Genomic DNA, 25,640 nt, shown 5'->3' on the forward strand with positions numbered 1-25,640 from the left:
GTAAGCTCCTCCTTATGACAAATCCACACTGCTATAGAATCATCCAACTCCTCCGCAATGAGATCCCCCTCCTCCAAATCATCTGTGCCCGCAGTCCTCAACGAGCCCCACCGAACACCCAGGTAGAGAAGGGGCGAATGACAGTGGCCCAATTGAGCCATCAGACCCAGAATCTAGGCACCTGCGCTTGTAAGACTGATCCACAGCAACTAGTAAACCGGAGGGGGAAGGGTGCGCTTCATCAGATAAGCTTGATGAAGAAGAATGAATTCAGGAGAAAAACCTTCCCCCGAATCAACTGGGCCTGTCCCCGCTTCTGCTGCTATGCCTGCTGACACACCTGGTCCCTTAGAACTATCACTGTCCATCCCGGCCGAATCCTTCGGTTTTGTGGCAGATGAGGAAGGGGCAAACTGCAGCGAGTCAGAGGGATATAATGCTCAATAGATGGACTGCAGCTTCATTATGCACCCTAGGACAAGTATGGAAGGAGGACCGATTACTATCCTTGGATGATCTAAGGCCCGAGGCCCGGCGTCACAGCAAGGCCCGTTGGTCAAAGCACACAGCAGGAAGAAGAGATAAAGATACGGCTCCTACGCCCCAAGAAAGAAAAACAAGGGTGCCACCCTGGAGAACAGTATCCACAGAACTGTGCGTCTCAGTTCCTTGCTGACTGCGGAATGGCTGCACAATGTACGCCATGGTGTGGTAGCAAATTTGCATTCCTGTTGCGGAATCTGCCAACATTTTAGAAGGATTTTTTTTTCTTCTTCTTCCTGATATGTCAGCATTCCTCCTGCAATCTTCCTGGACATCTACTAAAGGGCTGTATCATGACCACTGGTGGTCTGCACAGTGCCAGCCAGCATTGTTTGCTGTCTGAAAATAACCGCACTACAGGCGGCATGGGTAGGGTTACCATATGGCTCCAGAAAAAGGAGGACGGATTGAGCCAGCCGGGTTTTACTGGAGCCATATGGTAACCCTAGGCATGGGGGCCAGTATTCCTGTTGTCTGAATGGACAGCATTCTGGGAACCACCCAGAGAACTCAGGTACTGTCCTGGAACAGGGAAAAAAGATTCTGGTAAGGGACCCTGTCGAAAACTGGGCAACTAACAAAAAATTACCAGTATAGTAGACTATGAACTGCTCATACTCAAAATGCTATCACAGACAAAGAACACAGACCCCATACAGCATAACATAGGCTGTGAACTGCATAACAGTGAACACAATACCGCCACAGTAAAAAACACTACTGACCCTACACAGCGATATAGCCCATGGCAAGGGAAATAAACAGCTGTGCGGACCAGGGAGCTTGAACCCATGGAAATCCCATGAGAAACCCAAGAGGTAAAGCCAGTAGCATTGAGGTCAAAATGAAAACTCCACTAAGAAATTCCAAGAGAAAAGCACAAGGGGCTAAGAGCCCCAGGCAACCAATGACACTGGAGCATGAGGGATAAAAACATGAACATCCCTTAATAAGAGAGGATAACTGCTTTAGAGTCAGAGGCTGAAAGAAACAGAAACCAAGGCATGGGAGATGAGCATTTCCTGGGTTTTTTTTTTTTTTTGGTGTGTGTGAGGAGAAAGGCATTAGCCAGAAACAAAAAGAGAAAAGAAAAAAAAACCCCAGAAAGGATATAAAATCCACAATAAAGAAAATTAAGCCCGAACTGGAGATGCGGACATGACCACAAAAAAAAAAAAAAAAAAAAAAAGTCAGGTGCCAGCAGCTTGAGGATGCCATCCCGCTCAGCAGCCAGAGAAAGCCAAGACAGAGAAGCTGCTGCCAAATCAGCTGAGAAACATGTACCACGAGGGAATGGAAATCCGTGATGCCGAAAAAGGCCAAGACCACTCCTGCAAAAGGTGGGAGGCCAAACCAGAGACTCTCTTTCAGGCGCAAACCGCCTGAATGCAATATTTACGATAGTGGCACAGAAGAAAAAGGTGCGGGATACCAGTCCATCGCACTGGAATCCTAACTCCCCGACAAGCACTGCCTGCGCGTCTCCAGGGGAAGGCTAAGAACGGCTTGCAGCACAGAAAGAAAAAAAGTCTGAATGCACCAGGAAAGGACAGTGAGCCCAGCTGCTAACTCTACGGCTAAGGATGCAAACAAGATGGTGGCTCCAGGAGAACAAACCGCCCTGAGCCCAGGAAAAACAGCGACTCTGTACTCCCTACCCGAACCATAAGGCAAAGACAGGATAGAGTCAGAGACTAATGAGCACGCGCACCGGGACCAGACATCGTCCGGACCCTCCACAGTAGCTTCTCAGGCGCAATAACAGGTAAACTCACCTAGTACCAGCGACCATGCTCCAGGTAAATCAGTGTAATCATAGTCTTAGCTCCTGTAGCGTTTGTGGGATATCTTTTTTTTTTTTTTTTTACACAAAGGCAGGAGAACAGGATTAGAGCACTGGAATGCCATCAGGGAGGGGAGGGGCGGGATCTGGCACTACAAGGTGTACCGGGTACACTGTACCCCATACTGGCCCAGCACAGCCATAATCCCCAAGCTCAACTACACCTGAGGGAACAGGCGAGGAGCAAATCTCAAATCTTTGATCTGTACAGGACATGTCCATCCATCTACTGAGACAGAGAGAACGCCAGAGCTCTGCCATAATGGATACTGTGCAGCAGCCTCTCTTTCAGTATTCTCTCTATCTCCATCTGCTGGTAGAGGGATATAACCCACAGGATTGATCTGTGGGATGCTATGGAAGGGCCTGCTGCACTGGGAACACCTGAAAGCAACTGGGTATCTTTTTTGGGATATATCATCTAGAAAAATAACTGAAGCAAATCAAATGACTAGATGGTGACAAATGTACCCTGGCTAGAAGCTCAAGACCTATAGGTAGCCCACACCAAGTTGACACAAAAGAAATAAAAATTGGAAAAAAAAAACATCTAAACTAAAACTACCACACAACAGCAACAGAACTTAAGATGGAAAAAGGCAAAAAAAAAAAAAAAAATTTGCAAAACTTGGTACTGAAGAAACCATAACACAGAAAAAGGGTAGGATAAGTTCTGTGGAAAAGTTCACCTAAAGATTGTAAGCTCTGTCGAGCATGGACTGTCTCTTCATGTTCAAGTGTACAGCGCTGCGTACGTCTAGTAGCGCTATAGAAATTATAAGTAGTAGTAGTAGTAGGTTCTGCGTGATGGCTGGAACAAGCGCACATACTCCATGAGCCTACTCAAAGGCTTCTAGAAAAGTTGCTGAGCTAGTGATTCTTATGCCAGGCTCCACAAGTGACATCACTCATATATGAGGATTTACCAGTCCTGCTTGTCCTTGGAAAATCTTTTTGGTTTTCTGCAGAACTCCTCCAGAAGTAGTCTTTGCATGACAGCTACTTTGCAACATTTCTGCTGCTGATGTATACCACTTTCTACTTCCTCACTGCTCCCATAACAAAATAATGTTTCCCAACTGCTTTGTCTTATTTTATTCTTGAAAAACCACAGCTTGAAAATCATACCAGAAAGTATGGGGCCTTTCTCTTGCATGGGTGCCCTCAAAGACTAGATGAAAACTGAAATTAATAGTATAGCAGAAGTTCAATATCGCAAGGTGGGGGAAGGAGGAACACACTCTTACTTTTTAGTGTTTTTCACAGTATTTGTGTAGGGTGTTTGGGCAAAATGTACTTTTGTTTTGCTAACTCAAGCACCCTGGAAAATACTCCTATAGTCTTGATTCATTTAAGATTCCTAGGAAGGGAGTTGGTTTTCCTGTTCTGCAGCCAACACTCACAAATGAAGCTAGCATTTTCCTTCACAAGAAAAAAAGATGATATATGGCTTTGGAGGAAGAAAATTGGAAGATATTCTTAAACATGTATGAACAAACCTATGTAAAATAAAATAAAAAACACAGCATACACAAATTGAGCCATAGAAAAAGCTAAAAACTTACCTGGGTGGATTTATCTCGCATACATGGAGCCAACTGCCCATGGCTGTCACGAGGCCAATGCCCAGAGAGGTAAGGAGCAGCAAGGGTTTCCAACGAGGAAGTGCGACGAATAATATTGGAAGGGTTAGCCAACGGTTGGTGCGGTTTCTCAACTGTCAAAAAAGAAAAAATAAATACATTTATATTCTTAAATAAAGCCTCCCTCTTCTATATATTTTGTGCTACGTTAACTTCCATCACCTTGGCAACTAAAAAATTAAAAGTTAGAATACATAGTAACATAGTAGACGACGGCAGATAAAGACCTGTACAGTCCATCCAGACTGCCCAACCAAGGTAAGCTCATAGTATAAGGTATGATACGTAAACTTGATCTTGATTTGTCTTTTCCGTTTTCAGGGCACAGACTGTAGAAGTCTGCCCGGTTCTGGCCTTGTTCTCTAGTTATGGAAGCTGAATCTGTACAGCCACAATCAGGGTACAGACCACAGAAGTCTGCCCAGCACTGGTTTTGCTTCCCAATTACTGCTGTTGCCACCTAATCACCACTAAGCTTGTTTGGTTCCACGCCATCTATACAGGATTCCTGTGTTTATCTTTTGTGAATTCTGTTATCGTTCTCATCTCTACCACCTCCTGCAGGAGGGCATTCCAGGTATCTACCACCCTCTCCATGAAAAAGTAATTCCTGACATTATTCCTAAGTCAGCCCCCCCCCCCCACAACTTCAATTCATGTCCTCTAGTTCCACCACCTTCCCATCTCTGGAAAAGGTTTGTTTGTAAATTAATACCTTTCAAATATTTGAATGCCTGTATCATCATAGCACCCGTCTCTCCTTTCCTCCAGGGTATACATGTTCTCAAGTCTCACCTCGTACATCATGCAATGCAAATCTCATATCATTTTGGTCACTTTTCTTTGAACCACTTCAAGTCTTTCTACATACTCACACCTTTGAATCATTGTGGGTTGAAATTCCATGTATAAAAGGGAAAAAAACGGTGATAGGAGTGTACTACCGTCCGCCTCGCCAGGATGAGCAGGTAGACACAGAAATGATAATCAGAGACGCGAACAAAATGGGCAATGTGATAATAATGGGTGACTTCAATTATCCAAATATAGACTGGGTAAATGTAACATCGGGACATGCTACAGAGATACAATTCCTTGATGAAATCAAGGACAGCTTTATGGAGCAACTGGAGCCGACGAGAGAAGGAAAAATTCTAGACTTGGTCCTTAGTGGAGCGCATGATCTGATGAGGGACGTTATGGTACTGGGGCCGCTTGATAACAGTGACCATAATATGATCAGTTTTGATATCGACCTTGAAGTAACTGTACACAGAAAGTCAAATACATTAGCGTTTAACTTTAAAAAAGGAGACTATGATAAAATGAGAAGAACGGTAAAAATAAAACTTAGGAGGGCAACTGAGAGAGTAAAAACTGTACAACAGGCGTGGACGCTGTTCAAAAATACCATCCTGGAGGCCCAGGCCATACATATTCCACGAATTAGAAAAGAAAGACGGAACTCCAAAAGACAGCCGGCCTGGTTGAAAAGTGAGGTGAAGGAAGCTATTAGGGCTAAAAGAAACGCCTTCAGAAAATGGAAGAAGGAACCGTCTGAAAATAACAAGAAGCAGCATAAGGAGTGTCAAAGCAAATGCAAGGCGCAGATAAAAGAAGGCCAAGAGGGATTACGAAAAAAAAGATAGCATTAGAGGCAAAAAAAACATAGTAAAATTTTTTTTTCAGTATATTAAAAGCAGGAAGCCGGCGAAAGAATCGGTTGGGCCACTGGATGACCGAGGGGTAAAAGGGGCGATCAAGGAAGACAAAGACGTAGCGGAAAGACAATGAATTCTTTGCTTCGGTCTTCACCGAGGAAGATTTGGGTGGGATACCAGTGTCAGAAATGGTATTTCAAGCGGACGAGTCGGAGAAACTTACTGACTTCACGGTAAACCTGGAGGACGTAATGGGGCAGTTCGGCAAACTGAAGAGTAGCAAATCTCCTGGACCAGATGGTATTCATCCTAGAGTACTGATAGAACTGAAAAATGAGCTTGCGGAGCTACTGCTAGTGATATGCAACTTATCCTTAAAATCGAGCGTGGTACCGGAAGATTGGAGGGTGGCCAATGTAACACCCATTTTTAAAAAAGGCTCCAGGGGAGATCCGGGAAATTATAGACAGGTGAGTCTGACGTCGGTGCCGGGGAAAATGGTAGAGGCTATTATTAAAAATAAAATTACAGAGCACATCCGAGGACATGGATTACTGAGACCGAGTCAGCACGGCTTTTGTGTGGGGAAATCTTGCCTGACCAATTTACTTCAATTCTTTGAAGGAGTAAACAAACATGTGGACAAAGGGGAGCCGGTTGATATTGTGTATCTGGATTTTCAAAAGGTGTTGACAAGGTACCTCATGAAAGGCTACAGAGGAAATTGGAGGGTCATGGGATAGGAGGAAACGTCCTATTGTGGATTAAAAATGGTTGAAGGATAGGAAACAGAGAGTGGGGTTAAATGGGCAGTATTCACAATGGAGAAGGGTACTTAGTGGGGTTCCTCAGGGTCTGTGCGTAGGACCGCTGCTTTTTAATATATTTATAAATGATTTAGAGATGGGAGTAACTAGCGAGGTAATTAAATTTGGCTGATGACACAAAGTTATTCAAAGTCATTAACTCGCGACAGGATTGTGAAAAATTACAAGAGGACCTTACGAGACTGGGCGGCTAAATGGCAGATGATGTTAATGTGAGCAAGTGCAAGGTGATGCATGTGGGAAAAAAGAACCCGAATTATAGCTACGTCATGCAAGGTTCCACGTTAGGAGTTACGGACCAAGAAAGGGATCTGGGTGTCGTTGTCGATAACACACTGAAACCTTCTGCTCAGTGTGCTGCTGCGGCTAGGAAAGCGAATAGAATGTTGGGTATTATTAGGAAAGGTATGGAAAACAGGTGTGAGGATGTTATAATGCTGTTGTATCGCTCCATGGTGCGACCGCACCTTGAGTATTGTGTTCAATTCTGGTCGCCGCATCTCAAGAAAGATATAGTACAATTGGAAAAGGTGCAGCGAAGGGCGACTAAAATGATAGCGGGGATGGGACGACTTCCCTATGAAGAATGATTAAGGAGGCTAGGGCTATTCAGCTTGGAGAAGAGACGGCTGAGGGGAGACATGATAGAGGTATATAAATAATGAGTTGGAGTGGAACAGGTGGAGTGAAGCGTCTGTTCACGCTTTCCAAAAATACTAGGACTAGGGGGCATGCGATTAAACTACAGTGTAGTAAATTTAAAACAAATCGGAGAAAATTTTTCTTCACCCAACATGTAATTAAACTCTGGAATTCATTGCCGGAAAATGTGGTGAAGGCGGTTAGCTTAGCAGAGTTTAAAAAGGGGTTGGACGGTTTCCTAAAGGACAAGTCCATAAACCGCTACTAAACGGACTTGGAAAAATCCAAAATCCCAGGAATAACATGTATAGAATGTTTGTACGTTTGGGAAGCTTGCCAGGTGCCCTTGGCCTGGATTGGCCGCTGTCGTGGACAAGATGCTGGGCTCGATGGACCCTAGGTCTTTTCCCAGTATGGCATTACTTATATACTTGTATACTTAAGACCTGACCTCCAAAGCTGAACACAATACTCCAAGTGGGGCCTTACCATTGACGTACAGGGGCATCAACACCTCCTTTCTTCTACTGGTTATACCCCTCTCTATGCAGCCTAGCACAGTGGTTCCCAAACTTTTTCAGTTCACGGCACCCTTAGTGTCTGAGCAATTTTTTGTGGCACCCCCTCCCCAGCCACACATGTCCAGTATTTCTCCCTCTCCCCCCTTTCATCCATATGTCCAATATTTCTCCATCTCCTTACAACATTTCCTCCTCCCCTTGACCCTTATATGTAAGATTTCACCCCTTTGCTATCTCTCCCACTTACCACCAGAGCTTAGCTGGGGAGAGAAGGATGAAGAGCCTGGAGCTGGGAACAGGAGGGATGCAGCATGATCTCCCGCAAGCCCGACCGCCCTCCATGAGAGCTGAGTAGTGAACAGCCAGAGTCCCGCGGCAGAAGCAGGCCTCCAAACTTTCAGGCCATCGGCAGCGAAGTGTAAGCGCTGCCTTCAGCCTGCCCCAGAAGCCTTCGTTGTACATCCACTTCTTGTTCCCAAATGGGCAGGACGCTGTATAAAGAAGGCTTCTGGGGCAGGCCGAAGGAAGCTTACATCACGGCCGGCAGCCTGCAGTGAGCAAGTGGAAGGATGGGGCTTGGAGAAAGGAAGGTGAACACCACCACACCAAAGAGGGGGGGAGATGGGCGTCCATGGCAGAACACCTTCGACATGCTCCAATGCTCACCGTGTGAACTCCCATCTGCCCCGTCGCACACCTAACAGTTTGCGAAACGATAGCCTAGCATCCTTCTGGCCATGGCCACTGCCTTGTCACATAGTTTCATCACCTGAGATCCTCAAACACCATCATCCCCAAGGTCCTTCTCCTGAGCTGTGCTTATCAATCTCTCTCCTCCTATCTGGTACATCTCTGCACCTCAAGTGCATCACTCTGTACTTCTTGGCATGAAATTTTAATTGTCAGACCTTTGACCCTTCTAATTTTTGGAGATCTCATGGTTTCCAGTCCTCCGGGGTATCCACTCTATTGCTATCTTCGTGTCATCCGCAAAAAGGCAAATCTTTTCCCTCTGACCCTTCAGCGATCTCTCTCACAAATATATTAAACAGAATCAACCCAGTACCAACCCCTGAGGCACTCCACTACTCACATTCCTTTCCTCCGAGGCAGATTTCGTTTACACCACCCTCCCTCTGCCACCTGTCAGTCAATCAGTTTCCAATCCAGTTCACTACTTTGGGTTCTAAGATTACAGTGTTGTTGTTGTTGTTATTCAACAACAACCTAGACTCTATTGTCTCCTAAATACCTTGGAGCATGCAAGGCTTCGAGCAGTATGAGAAAGAATTTACCACTGCATGGTATACTTAGTTCATATTGGCTGTGATCCAACAAATTGAATTCAGCAAGTGAAAGCTCATTTTCAACTTTGCTACTATTATGATTACTTTCAAAAATGAAAACGTAGCTGCCAAGAGTGCTAGATTTAAAACTAAAACTGGAAATAAAATATTTCAAATCCTAGCCAATCAGATTTTCAGGATTTCCTCAATTAATGATAGATTTGCATGCACTGCTTCCACTGCATGCAAATCTATTTCATGAATATTCATTGTGGATACCTGGAAAACCTGACTGGCTAGGGTGCTTCCATGATCAGGTTTGGGAACCACTGGCACAGGGTATTGCTATGAGATACGTCTTAATATTTCAATACACATCACTGTCTTAACACACACTACAGCAGAGGTAGATCACATTTAAAGTCATCATTATCCTAATTAACAAAATTAGGGCTGAAACAAAACGTAAACTGCGAACTATGGGCATAAATATGTAATCAGCTAATAAAGGCTCATTAAATAGCTAAGTGCACCTCACCTTACAATATGTTTTTCAATACGTGTGGGGTTTGGGTCAATGTGGTGATGTGGAATGAGGCATCTTGCAGTAGTAGGTTTTAGGGTGCTAAGGCAGTTGTGGGGGCAGTTTTTGACAGGGTGTGGTAATTGGGGGGTAGTTTTTGGTTTGTGAGGGGAGTGTAGGGTTTGGAAGAGTAGGGAATTACACCTTCTAAATTGCTTTGCCTGTTCTAACTGCTACATTTCAGAAGTTCCTATGCTGGAACTCCTTTTCCCATAGAAATGCTATAGGTCACATATTTTTCCCTTGGGGGAGGAAGTGCACATTTCTCTGGAACGCCAGTCTGATTTAGCCTTTCAAACTCGATGTCTTTTTACTGTTTTCCTCCTAAACGGTCAAGTCTCACCCCAATCCATTAATTTTTTTTATACTACGGAAGATAGAACTCATCACATAGTTATGCATTGACAGGCTCCAATGTGGCTTACAAATACCTGTAATGGCACCGCCATTTCAGGGTACAGAAATACAATTGGTGTTAGAATAGTAATCTTAACATATCAATCTAATCAAAACAGTTGTAGAAAAAAGACATTCATAATCAGGGACGTGCGGTAGTGTGTTGTAGTTAGTATGGATTTTTCTTGGTAAGCTTTAGTGAAGAAGAGGTTTTCAACGATTTGCAGAAGTGGTTATTTCATTGATTGTTTTTAGGTGTTTTGGAAGTGCATTCCACAACTGCGTGCTCATGTAGGAAAAGCTGGGACGCGTGTGTCAGTTTGTGTTTTAATCCTTTGCAGCTGGGGAAGCGCAGATGAAGAAAGGTACGGGCAGATCTTTTGGCATTTCTGGATGTGAGGTCCACTAGGTCAAGCATGTATGACGGGGCATCTCCATAAATGATTTTATGGACTAACGTGCAGATTTTGAACGTGATAGGTTTTTTAAGAGGGAGCCAGTGTAGTTTCTTTCTTAGGGGTTTTGCACTTTCATATTTTGTTTTTCCAAATATAAGTCTAGCTGCGGTGTTTTGGGCTGTTTGTAGCTTCTTGATAATCTGTTCTTTACATCCAACATAAAGTGCATTGCAGTAGTCCAAGTGACTTAGTACCATCGATTGTACCAGGTTTCGAAAAATGGCTCTTGGGAAGAAAGTTTTTACTCTTTTGAGTTTCCACCATGGAGTGGAACATTTTCTTGGTTGTATTCTTCACATGGTTTCAAGTGTGAGATGTCGATCTATGGTAACTCGTAGAATTTTCAACGAGTTAGAGACGGGGAGGGAGAAGTTTGAGGTGGTAATGGTGGGGAAGCTATTTGTGTTATGTTGTGAGGTAAGTATAAGGCATTGTGTTTTTTCTGCGTTGAGTTTCAGCTGAAATGCATCCGCCCAAGAGTGCATGATTGGAACTTTGGTTGATCTCGTTAGTGACTTCCTTTAGGTCGTGTTTGAACGGGATGTAGATCGTAACATCATCAAAAAAAGACAGGAGGAGCCTCCACGGAAAGTCAAAGCAAAAACAGCAAAAGTAGAGGCTGACAATGCGCAAACCAATAGGGAGTGATATCAAAACCAGTTATCAGAATATTCATATCAAGGACCCGACACGGTCCGTGTTTCGGCGCCAAAGCGCCTGCCTCAGGGGTCACAATTAACTTTCTACAAAAACAGGACATAATTAAAACATAATAAAGAGATTTCAAATAAAATATACCGGCCTTAATAAAATATGTAGCCAAACTATACGGACATTATGTATAGAATCTGCTTATTCTAAAATACAGGAGAAATGGACATTTATGCAACAGGTGATTGCAGTATAATAATCCATTTTAGAAAATTAACGCTGGAGTTCACTAAGCGTTACAGCCCATTCACTTTGAGGCGGGCTGTGCTGGCAATGCCGCGCGGAAAACGCTAGCGCAGCTTAGTAAACAGACCCCTAAACATACGTATCATTGCTGGGTTTACACTCAGCACATAACCATTGCGACCTTAGAAATATAACCTAACGCTGTTACAGTGACTGGATTATCTTGCCATTTTAGCATTTGGAGGGGGGCCACTAGAGATTAAGAGAGCAACCCCACAAATCCCCAAGTGGAGTGCTGTTCAAATAGCAGCCATTTACCAAATCCCTAAACGTGCTTGATAGTGAGTGTAACTCCCAACATCAATCTTAGAACAGATTTATTTGGTCCTCTTCTAAAATGGGGAATAAAGTCTATGAGCTTAACAAAGCCTTGTCCCACCCAAAACATGTTCCCTAGCCATTTGCACACACTTAGGTTTCATACGTGCATTTTCCCACTTTGTAAAATAGGGACTTAATTTTCATAAATGTCTAAATGCTGGTTTATGCACATATCAAATGTGACTAGAGATTGTAAAAGGAGAAATTAGACCTTTACCTGCTAATTTGCTTTCCTTTAGACCCTCCAGGACCGCGCCCAGGATTGGACTGTTGGGTTGTGCTCGCCTTCCAGCAGGTGGAGACTGAAGTTCTGACTTTGGGAGCCAATAAGAGCCCTGGCCATGTGACCCTAGATTCAGTATTTGAATAACAAAACAGGAAAGAAGAGAGACAATCTTTTGTGGCACCGAGAATCTGAGCAGCCACGCAAGCATTGAAATAACGTGCTTGAAACGGTTGTGAAGTTCAATGTTGACAAGTGGCAAAGTGATGCATGTGGGTAAGAGGAACCCGAATTACAGCTATGTCATGCAAGGTTCCGCGTTAGGAGTCACGGACCTAGAAAGGGATCTGGGAGTCATCGTTGATAAGACATTAAAAACTTCTGCTCAGTGTGCTGCGGCGGCTAAGAAAGCACACAGAATGTTGAGTATTATTAGGAAAGGTATGGAAAACAGGTGCGAGGATGTTATAATGCCGTTGTATCGCTCCATGGTGCGATCGCACCTCGAGTATTATGTCCAATTCTGGTCGCCGCATCTCAAAAAAGATATAAAGGAATTAGAGAAGGTGCAGAGAAGGGCGACAAAAATGATAAAGGGAATGGAACGACTTCCCTAGGAGGACAGGCTGAGAAGGTTAGGACTCTTCAGCTTGGAGAAAAAGCGGCTGAGGGATGATATGATAGAAGTCTACAAGATAATGAGCGGAATAGAGCAGACAGATGTGAAGGGTTGTTTACACTTTCAAACAACAAAACCAGGGACACAAGTTGAAGCTAGAATATGGTAGATTTAAAACAAATAGGAGAAAGTTTTTTCTTTACTCAGCGTGTAGTTAGACTCTGGAATGCGCTGCCGGAGAATGTAGTGACAGCAGCAGGCCTTACGGAATTTAAAGGAGGTTTGGACAGATTCCTGAGTGAAAAGTCCATTGAACTTTATTCATATTTTTTTTTTTTTGGGGGGGGTTGCCAGGTTCTTGAAGCCTGGATTTGCCGCTGTCGGAGATGGGATGCTGGACTTGATGGGCCCTTGGTCTTTTCCCAGTATGGCAGTGCTTATGTACTTATGAAAGTGATGCCCCAGAACCAGAAAGCAATAAACCTCTGGTGAAGGGGCCAGATCGGAATGTGCAAATATGCTTCCTTCAGATCTAATGCCATCAGAAATTCTCCCATCCTGACAATAACGGATTGAAGGGTCTCCATCCGGGGAAAATGGAAACTTTGAGGCATAATTGACCGTCTTGAGATCTAAAATGGGCCGAAAGAAACTTTTCTTCTTTGGAACCACAAAGTAAATGGAATAACGTCCCTGTCTGACCTCTGAGGACAGCACAGGACAAATAGCATGAAGGTCCAAAAGCCTGAGTAGAGTGTCCGGCACCACACATTTTGAGTTGAGACTGGCAGGGGGACTCCAAGATGGCATCTGAAAGGGGGCCGCGCAAATTTCTAAGGCATACCCATCTTGAATAACCTCTAGACCCACTGATCGGAAGGTAATCTGGGCACACCTGCTCCCACAGGAATCAGATGAGGGTCCCGCGCACCTTCATTGGGATTGCCGGGTAGAGGATTGAAAAGAGGCAATGGAGTCTCATCCATCACGAACAGGAGCCGCAAAAGGACTGAGGCCTCAAAGAATCTAGATCTCCGGGCCTGAGACCCCCTGCCAGACCGAAAAATGGCGAAATCATGCCCTCATCCTCTGCCAACCGTCGAGCCTTGGCCAGAAGTCTGAGGCCTATCTTCGGAAGGCAAGGTTAATTTAGTATCCCTCAGGCTACAACCAAGTTATCCAACTCATCCCCAAACAAGGAGGAACACTTTGAAGGGGAACTTAGCTTACATTTGGAGGCTGCATCCGCTGACCAACCCCTCAACCAATGGGAACACCGAGCTGCTACCGCCAAGGCCATGGATTTGGAGGAGGCTCGCAACAAACTGTACAGGGCAACAGCTAGGAAAGTCAAGCCCATCTCAATCTTGGCCACTTCCATATCAATGGAAGACAAATCATCCAACTCCCTGTCCAAAACTCTTTCAGCCCAGCGGAAGCAGGCCCTAGCTACCAAGGAACCACAGATAGCTGCCTGCATCACCAAGGAAAAAACATCAAAGCTACTCTTCAAAAGAGCCTCCCTCCTTCGTTCCTGGAGATCCTGAAGAGCTGTACCACCCACCATCGACAGGAACTGTATTATGCTTAGTGACCCCCGAATCCACCACTGGAATCTATAAGAGATCTATCTTTCTCCGGGACCGGACAGACATACCATGCACCTGGCTAAGCAAAAGGGAGAATCCAGCACATCTCACTGAGCCTGAAAAATGTCCCTGTCTTGGTGCATAAGGTCTTCCCAGAGCGCTTAATGCCCATGACCAGCAAATCCACCTTACGAACCTCAGGAACCACTGGCTGCTCATCCTCAAAACGAAGGGTAGATGCTACTAAGGAGATAAGCTCCTGAAGATCCTCCTTATGGAAGATCCTGACCACGAAGGATCTTCTCCTGCGGGCAAGGACCTGGTTCAGCTGAGAGAGGATCTGCCAACTGTGGATTTTCCAAGCTTTCCATGTCCTCTATGGAAGGCAAGTCCAATCCTGTGTCAGAGACCTGGTCCTCCTGGAGATCCCAGGACCCCCGGGTCCTTTTAGCAGGGTCTAACTGCCTAGTTGAGACACCCCCCACCCCCGGAAGAAGCCTCAGTACCCGATTTCTTAAACAGAAAAGCCTGATACATACACAAACTGTGGGGGAAAACCTCCCTCCTGAGGTGCTAAAACATGAGGCATAACCACAGCAGAGCTCTCCGCTATCTGAGATGAGGCCGGGCCGTCTCGAACTGCAAGGCAAGCAGAGCCCACCAAAATAGCGGCTTTTCCCACCGAAGGAGCACTGGGCAGACCTGCCACGGGAACAGAAGACGCCGAAGGAAACAGAAGGAACCGCTGCTGAATCCAACGCTGTGCAGTACTTGCACGCCCCAGACACACCAAACACCGCTGCAGCTTTTACGACATTGCAGGTTTGTTTTTTTGCTACAGAAGAGCTGCACTACCGCAGTACCTCGGAAGACACTGCCGGCGCGGCTGCCTGAGGCAACGACTAAGCTGCTCTACTCATTCAGGCCAAGGGGAGAAACAGCTGCCTCCTGCCCTCTGCATTTATTTTTTTTAAGACACAATGTGGCTGCCTCTCCACAAGCTGAAACACCCTTCCTCTGAAGAGGTACAGCTCTTCCCTGCTGAAAAGGTGCAGTCAAGACCAGTGGGAGCACACAATGGGAGGAAGGAGGGGGAGGGACCCAGTACCCCTGAGTTTAACACCCCTCAGATAAAGAGAAGCCCGGTGCACAGAAGAGGTTGTATTTGTTTTTTTTTTTTGGGGGGGGGGGGGGTTTAATACAAAAAGAGAGAGAGAAAGAAAACAGAGAGGAGACTAAGGGCTCACCTCCTTCCACCTGCTGGAGACTTAGAATACTGAGTCTAGGTTCACATGGCCAGGGCTCTTATTGGCTCCCAGAGTCAGAACTTCTCAGTCTGCACCTGCTGGAAGGAGCGCACAGCCCAACAGTCCAATCCTGGGCCGGTCCGGAGGGAAGCTAAGGAATGAGAGCCTTGGTGTAGAAAAAAAAAAAGTGCAAGTACAGCAATGCAGGTCATTTTTCCTACCCCCTCTCACCCCATACAAGCATTACAAGTATTACACTGGTCCCTTGAACATTACAACAGCTTCTATTGAGAAAATACAATAAACTGAACTGTTAATGCTAGTAGAATGAAATCACCTTGATCACACAGGTAGAAAATGGAAAAAAATGCAGATAAAGACTAACTGAAAACCCAAAGAATCCAAGCTCTGCATGCAGTAAACACTGATGAAATAGGACAAAATGCATTTCCTTCTATACTAAGCAAAACACTAAGATACAAAGAAAACAGGTTCTCAAAGCCAGCATATTCTAATCAGGTGAAAAAAATCTCAATATAATAATTGGTCAATCTGCCTCCCTGGATGGTTGGCTAGCTGGCTTCGTAACTGTATGCAAATGACGTATATGTAATCGGCTCGCCTCCAGCCTTCCCTTCCCTCTGTGTCCGCCCTCGCGGAAAGAGGAAATTACATCAGAGGAGGGCGGAACACAGAGAGAAGGAAAGGGAAGGCTGGAGGCGAGCCTGCCGCTTTCACTGATGCCGCTGCGACTTCAGGTAAATAAATGTTTTAAAGGAACGGTGACAGGAAGGAAGGAGGGTTGTTGTGGAAGAAGAGGGCGGGCAGGTGAAGGCTGCGGTTGAACTGGAACTCAGGTGCTTAAAAAGGGGGGGAGATGGGGGCTGGGGCGAGTCACCGGACATAGAGGGGAGGGACGAGAAATCGCTTAGACGAGAGCCTTCCTAGGGTTCGTTTCATTTTTGCAAAAACAGGCGTTTTTTTGCTTGAAAAATATAATTTTTTTCTACCTTTGAGTATCCTATTTTTCTGAACAGATTGATCCATTTCTCCTTTCCACTTTATCCGTATTCTAACTCCCTATTCCAGAGACAATTCATTTTCCATTTCTTCTCTTGCCTTTTTATTACATTAAATTTTTCCCCTTGTTTTAATATTGATCACTAATCATCTCTACATTCTAAGAACATATGAATAGTCATACTGGGTCAGACCAATGGTCCTGTTTCCAACAGTGGCCAATCCAGGTCACAAAATACCTGGCAGAAACCCAAATAGTAGCAACATTTCATGCTACCAATCCCAGGGCAAGCAGTGGCTTCCGCATGTGTCTCAATAGTAGACTATGAGGCATATTTCAAAGCACTTAGCCTTCCAAAGTTCGATAGGTTTCTATGGAACTTTGGAAGGCTAAGTGCTTTGAAAATATGCCTCTATGTGACTTTTCCTCCATTACTTTATATGTGAAAATGGGCTCACAACCAAAATGAAGCTACCTAACGATACTGTTTACATGAAATCAAGACATTTAGCAACTAACTTGAGAAAACAAAGCTACTTACCTGTAGCAGATGGTTCTCCAAGGACAGTAGGATACCACAGCCATACATGTAGATGGCATCACCTGACAGAGCACAGACAGAAATGCTCTCCTCCTTGTTTACAACTTTTTAGAACAGTGTACCGTGCATGCATGCATGTCTACTACCCATTTGCCACTGTCACATAGGACTTAGGCCAGTCAAATTAAGCTGACAGAAACCAACTCCAACAGGGGAAGATGAAAGGTATATAAGGCTATTTATCTTGCTGTCCACACAGAGCACCTGCTACAGATAAATAATTTTGTTTTCTCTAAGGACAAGCAGGATATAATAGCTTTACCAGTGAAACTCCAAACTCCCCACTACAGACTGCCTTCAACAAAGGAAGGGATATACAGTAAGGATTAAGGATTAATGAAACCTGGTAACAAGTAGAGAACGACACGGGGACATGGGCATGGGGACAAATTTTGTCCCTGTTTCATTCTCTACTTTGAAGCCTGTTAATGAACTGAACCGTTAAGTTTGAGTGATGCAGATATTTTGATTTTTTGGAAAAACAAGCAAACATGCTAGCCACACTGGCAAAATTTGAATGGGGAATCCTGTACATTGCTGCTACCAGCACATCTTGTGAAAATACATTTTCTATTGCAGGAAGGACTGTGGAAGACAGGAGAGCTAGACTGAATCCTGAGATTGTTGATGACTTCTTATTCATCCACAGATTAAAAAATCATAACAGTGCTTCATAGGGCATATTTCTCCCCTGCTACAGCATACAGAATGGGTTGTATTTTGTACCCCTCGACATTTTAGCAGGGTGGTTTAGGATTCCTTGGGCTAGTAGAACTCAGCTATTGTTGGGGATGGAAGGGTAGAGGGTGGTGGAGTTAATATTGTTTTCAATGTGTTCCTTTTTATACTTTAACTAGTAAAAAAGGCCTGTTTCTGACACAAATGAAATGGGCGCTAGCAAGGTTTTCCTCAGAGTGTGTATGTTTGAGTGTGTGTGAGAGTGACTGTGTGAGAGAGTGAATGTGCGAGTGTGTGTGTGTGACAGAGAGAGATTGAGACTGTGTGCGAGTGTCTGAGAGAGAGAGAGAGAGAGAGAGAGAGAGAGAGAGAGTGTGCCAGGGGCCCCTCCCTCCCAGTTCCAGTGTCCCCCCTTCCTCCGTGTTCCAGGGTCGTTGTCCCCCCTCCCTCCCTCTGTTCCTCCGAGTTCCAAGGTCGTCCCCCCGTTTTTTTTTTAAGTTTTTGTACAGGTGGTGCATTTCCCCCCTCCTCCCCTCTCGTCCCCTTCTCCGAGTTCCAGACCCCCCTCCCTCCCCCCTGAGTTCCAGACCCCCCTCCCTTCCTCCCTCCCTCTAGTTCCAGACCTTCCCTCCGAGTTCCAGACCCCACCTCCCTGCCTCCCTCCAATTTGCAGACCCCCTCCCTCTGATTTCTAGACCCCCCTCCGAGTTCCTGACCCCCCCACTGCGACCCCCTCTAGCCCCCCTTCCCGCCGCCAACCCTCCCCCACCACCGTCGCGTACCTGTGCTGGTGGGGGACCCCAACCCCCGCCAGCCGGTCCTCTTCTTGGCCGCGCGGCGTGGACGAATGATCTGATCAAGTTTGAATCTGTGTGCATGCGTCTGACGTCAGACACACGCACACAAACACAATCAAACTTGATCGGATCATTCATCCACGCCGCGCAGCCGAGGACTTCAGCTGACGGGGGTTGGGGTCCCCCGCCAGCACAGGTATGCAATGGCAGCGGGGGAGGGTTGGCGGCGGGAAGGGGGGCTCAAGAGGGTCACGGCAGGGGGGTCTGGAAATCAGAGGGAGTTGGGGTCTGGAACTCGTTGGGGGGGAGAGTGGATCAGCTGTTAGGGGGTTTGCGCCATAATGGGTCCAGTGATGTCAGCCAGGGCTTCGGAGCCTAGCAGACCAAACTCAGCCATGTACACAGGCAGCAAGACAGAACGTTGGAGGTGAGAATTATTATATAGGATAAAAAGATTTAAATATAAAATCGAAAGTGTTTGAGGCTTCTGCAGATGAGAACAGAGCCTGCAGGGATAGGGACAGAACCAGCGGGGATGGTGTGGGGACGGAGACAGAACCCACGGGGACGGGGACAAATTTTGTTCACGTGTCATTCTCTAGTAACAAGCAAACAAGAACTAGTAACATTTCTTTGGAAAGAAGTCTGAAACAGACAATAAATGCACCTAATAGCGGTTTGATTCTAGATCCCAAAGAGATTGCAAAGGAATATCTGGACAAGCTGTCACATCACAATCTAGTTCCAAACAATAATGGGTTGTGAATGTGTGGACTAAAGAAAATGTTGCAGCTCTGGAAATTTCCTCAAGTGAGCTACCAAAGGAGCCATAGCTTTAACATTACAAGCTGTGACTTGACCCTCCAAAGACAGCCCGACCTGGACATAAGTGAAGGAAACGCAGTCTGCTAGTTATTTAGGAAGACTGTTTGCCAATGGCAGCCCCCATCCTTTTTGGGTCAAAAGAAAAAAAAACTGGGTGTACTTACCATGGACCTTAAGCAGCTCCATAAAAAGCCAAAGCTTTCTGAAGTTCAAAGTGTACAGTGCGCTTTCACCTTTATGGATATGAGGGCTTTGAAAAAAATGTTGGTAGAACAACTGATTGTTTAAGATAAGACTCCAACACTACCATTTTTTGGAACGAATTTAGGATGGGTGTGCAGGACCACTTTATTGTTGTAAAACTGTGTAAGATGGATAACATTCTAGGTCCTGAAGCTCCCTGACCATCACCAAAATAAGAACCTTCCAGGTCAGGCACCTCAGGTTACAGATATCTAGCCACTTAAAAGGAGATTTCATTAGCTGGGTTAAAGTTCAGGTCCCATGACACTGCAGGAGGCTTGATGGTAGGCTTCAACAGAAACAAGCTCCTGCATAATGCAAACTAAACGCTAAGCAGAGACAGGTTCACCTTCTACTTGGCGATGATACACACCAATAGCACTAAGAACATAATTGCCATACTGGGACAGACCGAAGGTCCATCAAGCCCAGCATCCTGTTTCCAACAGTGGCCAATCCACATTACAAGTACCTGGTAAGATCCCAAAACAGTACAATACATTTATGCTGCTTATCCTAGAAGTAAGCAGTGGATTCTTATGGACTTTTCTATTAGGAAGCTATCCAAACCTTCTTTTAAACTCCTCTAAGCTAACTGCTTTACTACATTCTCTGGCAAAGAATTCCAGCGTTTAATTACACGTTGAGTGAAGAAAAAATTTATATCATTAGTTTTAAATTTACTACTTTGTAGCTTTATTGCATACCCCCTAGTCCTAGTATTTTTGGAAACAGTAAACAAGCGATTCATGTCTACCTGTTCCACTCTATATTTCCCCTCAGCCGTCTTTTCTCCAAGCTGAAGAGCCCTAGCTGCTTTAGCCTTTCCTCATAGGGAAGTCATCCCACCCCCTTTATCATTTTCCTTACTCTTCTCTATACCTTTTCTAATTCCACTATATATTTTTTTGAGATGCGGTGAATAGAACTGAACACAATATTCGAGGTGCAGTCACACCATGGAGCAATACAAAGGAATTATAACATACTCATTTTTGTTTTCCATTCCCTTCCTATAACACCTAACATTCTATTTGCTTTCTTAGCTACCAACTCACACTGAGCAGAGGGTTTCAACGTATCATCAAGGATGACCCTAGATCCCTTTCCTGGCCAGTGACTTCTAATATGGAACCGTGAATTACGTAGCTATAGTTGCACTTGCTCACATTAACGTCGTCTGCCATTTAGATGCCCAGTCTCCCATGTCCCATAAGGTCCTCTTGTAAATTGTTCACAATTCTCTTGCGATTTGACAACTTTGAATAAACTTTGTGTTGTCAGCAAATTTAATATCTGACTGGTTACTCCCATCTCTAGATCATTTATAAATATATTAAAAAGCAGCTGTACCAGCACAGACCCCTGGGGACCCCACTATCTACCCTTCTCCATTGAGAATACTGACCATTTAACCCTACTGTTTTCTATCTTTTAACCAGATTTTAATCCACGATAGAACACTACCTCCTATCTCATGACTCTCCAATTTCCTCTGGAGTTTGAGATGCTTTGTCAAATGCCTTTTGAAAATCCAGATACACAATATCAACGGGCTCACGTTTATCCACATGTTTGTTCACCCTTCAAAGAAATGTAATAGATTGGTGAGGCAAGTTTTCCCCTTCGCTAAATCCATGTTGGCTTTGTCTCATTAATCCATGCTTTTGAATATGTTCTGTACTTTTGTTCTTTATAAACAGTCTCTACCATTTTGACCTTAAGTCCAGATGCACTAACTCCACGCTAAAAGCCCTTCCCTTACCAATCCCCGGTTGCTGCTTACCGACTTTGAAACAGTGGGTGTGCATGAAGGAAATCGCATGCAAATGAGCTGCTCTCTGTTAAATCATTTGCATGCAATTTCTTCCAGCAGTCGGTCAGGCTGAGCATGTGCAGAGCAGCCAAGCGTTAAGTGTGGCTGTTCTACGCATACCAGATGGCTTCATACAGGCAGGCAAACTGCACGTATGACAGCCGTCTACAGCCTTTTTTTGTTTGTTTTCCTTGATCCTGCCTGGCAATCACAGTGCGTTTAGCTGACACTGGTGTCACCTAAACAGTGATTGGTTGAGAGAGACCAGCTGGCTCCAGCGGAACTGCAGATCCATTTTCACTTGTTCTAAATGTCAGCTCCAGCTAACACAGCTTCCCTTACAAAGAAGGGGAGAGAGAGATCCAGGAAAGAGGATGGAGCAGACAGGAATCTCCACACAGCTGGTTGAAATTTCTTCAATTGCGTTGTTCATCCCCCACATCCTTTGCCTAAAAGAAAAATCTGCTCTTTCAAGCTCCAGTGGAGGAGAAACCCAGGAAGATCTGCTTCCTTGCACCAGCAAAAGATGGTCTGTAGCTCACAGCAGCCCATTAATGAGAGCTGCAGACCTCCTGTTAGATTTTCCACGTTAAAGGTACGGACTGCTTTTGTGCATAGGGTCGGAAAACAGCTGTGCATTTAACTGCATGCACATAATGGTATTTAGCTCATTATAATAGCTTTACATTCCATTTTGTTGCCTGCTACCATGACAGGAAAATGGCTCTGAGAACCCTTCTGTGCATGTCTCGTTTTACTACTGCTCGCTAAACTGGCTAGAACTAGTTTAAAACCACATTGCTGGCTCGTTAGGTTTAGTGAATCTGGGACCAAGTAGTATGAGTTTACAGGAGTGAATATCCACCCTACTTTATCACGTCTTGATTATAAGCCAACAAAACTACTAAATCACTGCAGCTTTTATGGAGTAAAGCACTGCTATCCACTCCCATGAATACATACTTCAAGAAAACAATCTTAAACAATTCAAGAGCATAAATGGTTTACTCCCTGTGTCACTAATGGGCAGCTGATAGAAAGCCAAGCGCTATTCCAAACAGCGCTCTAAAAACAGCGCTGGAACAGAGTGGGGCTTTACCGCCCCCATGATCAGAGATAATAGCATGCAAATTTAAGCACACTATTATCTATGATCATAGGGTAGTGTGGGAGGGTTGTGCCTGAGTATGCGCTCAGGCATAATCTTCCCGCACTTGTTTGACAGGTCTGGTCTGTCAAAAGCCCAGACCTGTCAAACACAGGGGCTGGAGGTCCATGAGACCACCAGACCCCAAACAGCATGGCCCTGGTGGCCTAGAACCCCCCACCCTGAGCCAAGCGACATGGGGGCTGGAGATCCGATGGGTCTCCAGCCCCCCTAGGATCCCCTCAAATAGAGTCCTGGAGGCCCAGTGGGCTGCAACTCACCGCCCCCCCCCCCCCCGGGATGTTGATCCAGTGGGTCTCAAGCTCCCTTAACCCCCCCATCATCCCCTCAAATAGAGCCCTGGAAGCCCAGTGGGCCGTTAGTCAACCCCCCCCCCCCCCCCGCCTGATGGTCTAGTGGCCCTCTTCCCCCCCCCCCCACCTTCATTGGAGGAGGGAGGCCACCGTTGGCACCACCATTGCCACCTTGAAAATCCTGGGATGCGCTGGGAAGGGCTTCATACCAAATAAGCCACCTCCCTCCTCCAAAGAAGGTAGGAGGGGGGGAAGAGAGCCGCTGGACCACCAGGTCGAGGGAGATGGGTTGACTCACAGCCCACTGGGCCTTCAGGGCTCTATCTGGGCGGAAACTAGGGGGGGTTAGGGGGCTGGAGACCCACCGGATCTCCGGACCCCCCTAAACTTGTGTCAAGGGGGTCAGGGGGACTGCCAGCCCCTGTGACACTGGGGGGGGGGGGGATCTTACATTGGGGGGAATGGGTGGCCTGCTAGCATGCAAATACATGCGGGACAGGGCTCACCATTCCTCCCCAATGGTCTGCAAACTTAACGCCGGAGCTGGTGTAAGGTTTGTCCACAGACAGCGTGCCAATATTTGGCGCGCTGCTCGCTGATCAGTGGGGAGGAATGGCGCGCTGCTCGCTGATCATTGGGGAGGAATTCATTTAGCATGCATTTGCATGCTACTTGTACTAAGAGCCCCGTTTTGAATGCATTTACATGCTAGTTGCATTCAGAGCCCGCAAGTGCGTTGTTTCACATGCTCGGGGGCTCTGATCATGGGGCAGTTTCAAACGCAGTCACTAGTATGGCGCTAAGAGCCTCTAGCACCTGCATTTGCTTCTGATCATCAGCCCATAAAATTGTAGTTTTTTCAACTTATTCTAAACTACTCTCATACTGATACGCAGAAATCAGGTGCTCCCCCCAACAGCGCTGATTGATCAATGTATGGGTAACCTTATTAATGATCTTACACATTAGATGAACTCAGCTGATATTTTTTACCTTTCTTCATTCAGAATCATCATAACTTGGCCAGTTACAGCAAAGCACTGCTCAACTTCCATTTGAACAGAAAACAAAAGCACTGCTTCATGTTTAACCAGATACTATTAAAGATGATGTCAATTATAAGACTATGACAAACATGACTGCTTCACCAGAACCAGAGAAACTGGGTATTTTAATACAAGCCATATTAAAACAACGAAAACACTAACTACCAACGACAATTTATATTATTGCCAACACGGGGAACTTTTGAAACTTTAAAGGAAAAAAAAGTGCAGCGAGAAAGGTTCTCTTTTATATGCTGCAAAAACTAGCCTATAACTTGGCAGCAAAGAAACAAGTCGGGGCACATGTTGCTGTAAGTCTGGGTGTGCACAAAGAGAGCAAAGAATATATAACACGTTATTAGAATACCTCTGCAGACTGGAGAACTGGGGCTCTTCCTCTCGGGTGAACTCCGGTGCTCTGGAGACCTCCGCTGGTGCCATGTTCTCACCGTACCGCTGGAAGGGGGAGCGGCACCCTCCACAGCCCACAAAGGAACGGGAGAGGAGCACGGCGAGGAAACATTGCCCACTGCGGGCTGATGAGGAAGAAGAAGGTGGTGCTGGTGGTACTGCTGCACGCGCGGAGGACTGCCACGCGCCCCACTACAGCCGCGCGTGGGGCTGCCGCGAGCTGGGGGCGCTGTGTCTGTCTGCGTACCCACCGTGGGGCTGCCGCGCGAGGAAGAAGTAGCGGACTGCGGCTGCGCGCTGCCGTTAGCAGAGCTGCTGCGTGTCGGGCTGGTGCAGCGCGAGGAGACACGCGCGGCGCCCGCGGACGCTGCAACGATTGAGGAACCACCGCTATTGAGACGCGCGAGGTTGGCGTATTGTTGTTGCTGCTGCTGTTTGAGCTGAAACGGCACCGTCGCCCTCATGGGCTGCAAGCGGCTACCAGCCCCCACTGCCGCGGCTCCACCGCCTCCCGCCCCAGGGCCACTGACTCCGAGGGTACCCGTGGCTGGAGTCGGTGACCCATTCTTTCTCATTCGTTGGGACATCTTTGCTTTTCTTCCGTGCCAAATGACCAGAGGGGCTGCGGCCCAAGAGGTCCCCGCCCCCAGTGGTGGCAACACACGCGAATTACCACCTGAGATATGAGAGCGCAGGCAGCGTTCCAACCCACACTCGAACTTCGTGGACCCGTTCCCGGTGAGTGGTGCTTCTGGTCTCTGCCATCCACCAGTTCCGCTCATCAACAATAGTGCGAGTGCCCGGGTCGTAAATCCTCCGAAGGCCTCTCTTGGTGTTACGTCAGAACCCTCTATAGCAGCGTCCGTGCCTATGGGCTTACAGTTGGACCTAACTGGGCTCTGTCGGAGAGGGGGAAGTTCTTAAAGCGACAGTAGGTATCCGAGCACAGAAAAAAAGGCCTCCAGCATGCATGCAACTTGGAGGCAACATATCACCTTGCAGAGACAATCTAGGGAGAGTAACTACTCTTTTTTCAACTTTACTACTAAAAACAAAGACGGAATTAAGTGTAAGGGAGGGGAGTTACACCTAATCACACTGACCACCCTTCAACATCTTCTGTCCTTCTGTGACTGTTCTCTTGTGCTTGACTGCTTAAATATTTTAAATTTAAATGCTTTACTTTTTGTCTATTAGATTGTAAGCTCTTTGAGCAGGGACTGTCTTTCTTCTGTGTTTGTACAGCGCTGCGTACACTTTGTAGCGCTCTAGAAATGTTAAATAGTAGTAGTAGTAGAGTGGTGAGCTCGAGTGATGATACTATCAACTATAAATATCTATATGCACAACTTATTTCCTTCAGATAGTGTACTGTTGGTTTT

General features: G+C 45.9%; 1 protein-coding gene across 1 annotated transcript in view; it reads right to left on the minus strand.

The window, feature by feature from the left end:
* The window catches only part of FAM117B (family with sequence similarity 117 member B), a 262,157-nt gene extending 236,824 nt beyond the window's left edge, over positions 1–25,333 (minus strand). The window contains exons 1-2 of the mRNA XM_030210480.1: positions 24,215–25,333; positions 3,952–4,103 (exon numbers count right to left, since the gene is read on the minus strand). Of these exons, the coding sequence (XP_030066340.1) occupies positions 3,952–4,103; positions 24,215–25,040 (978 nt within the window). The 5' untranslated portion in view covers positions 25,041–25,333. The remainder of the gene's footprint in view (positions 1–3,951; positions 4,104–24,214) is intronic.
* Between the last annotated feature and the right edge of the window lie 307 nt (positions 25,334–25,640).

Source organism: Microcaecilia unicolor, chromosome 7 (genome assembly GCF_901765095.1).
Source record: "Microcaecilia unicolor chromosome 7, aMicUni1.1, whole genome shotgun sequence".
In the NCBI taxonomy this organism is placed as follows: Eukaryota; Metazoa; Chordata; class Amphibia; order Gymnophiona; family Siphonopidae; genus Microcaecilia; species Microcaecilia unicolor.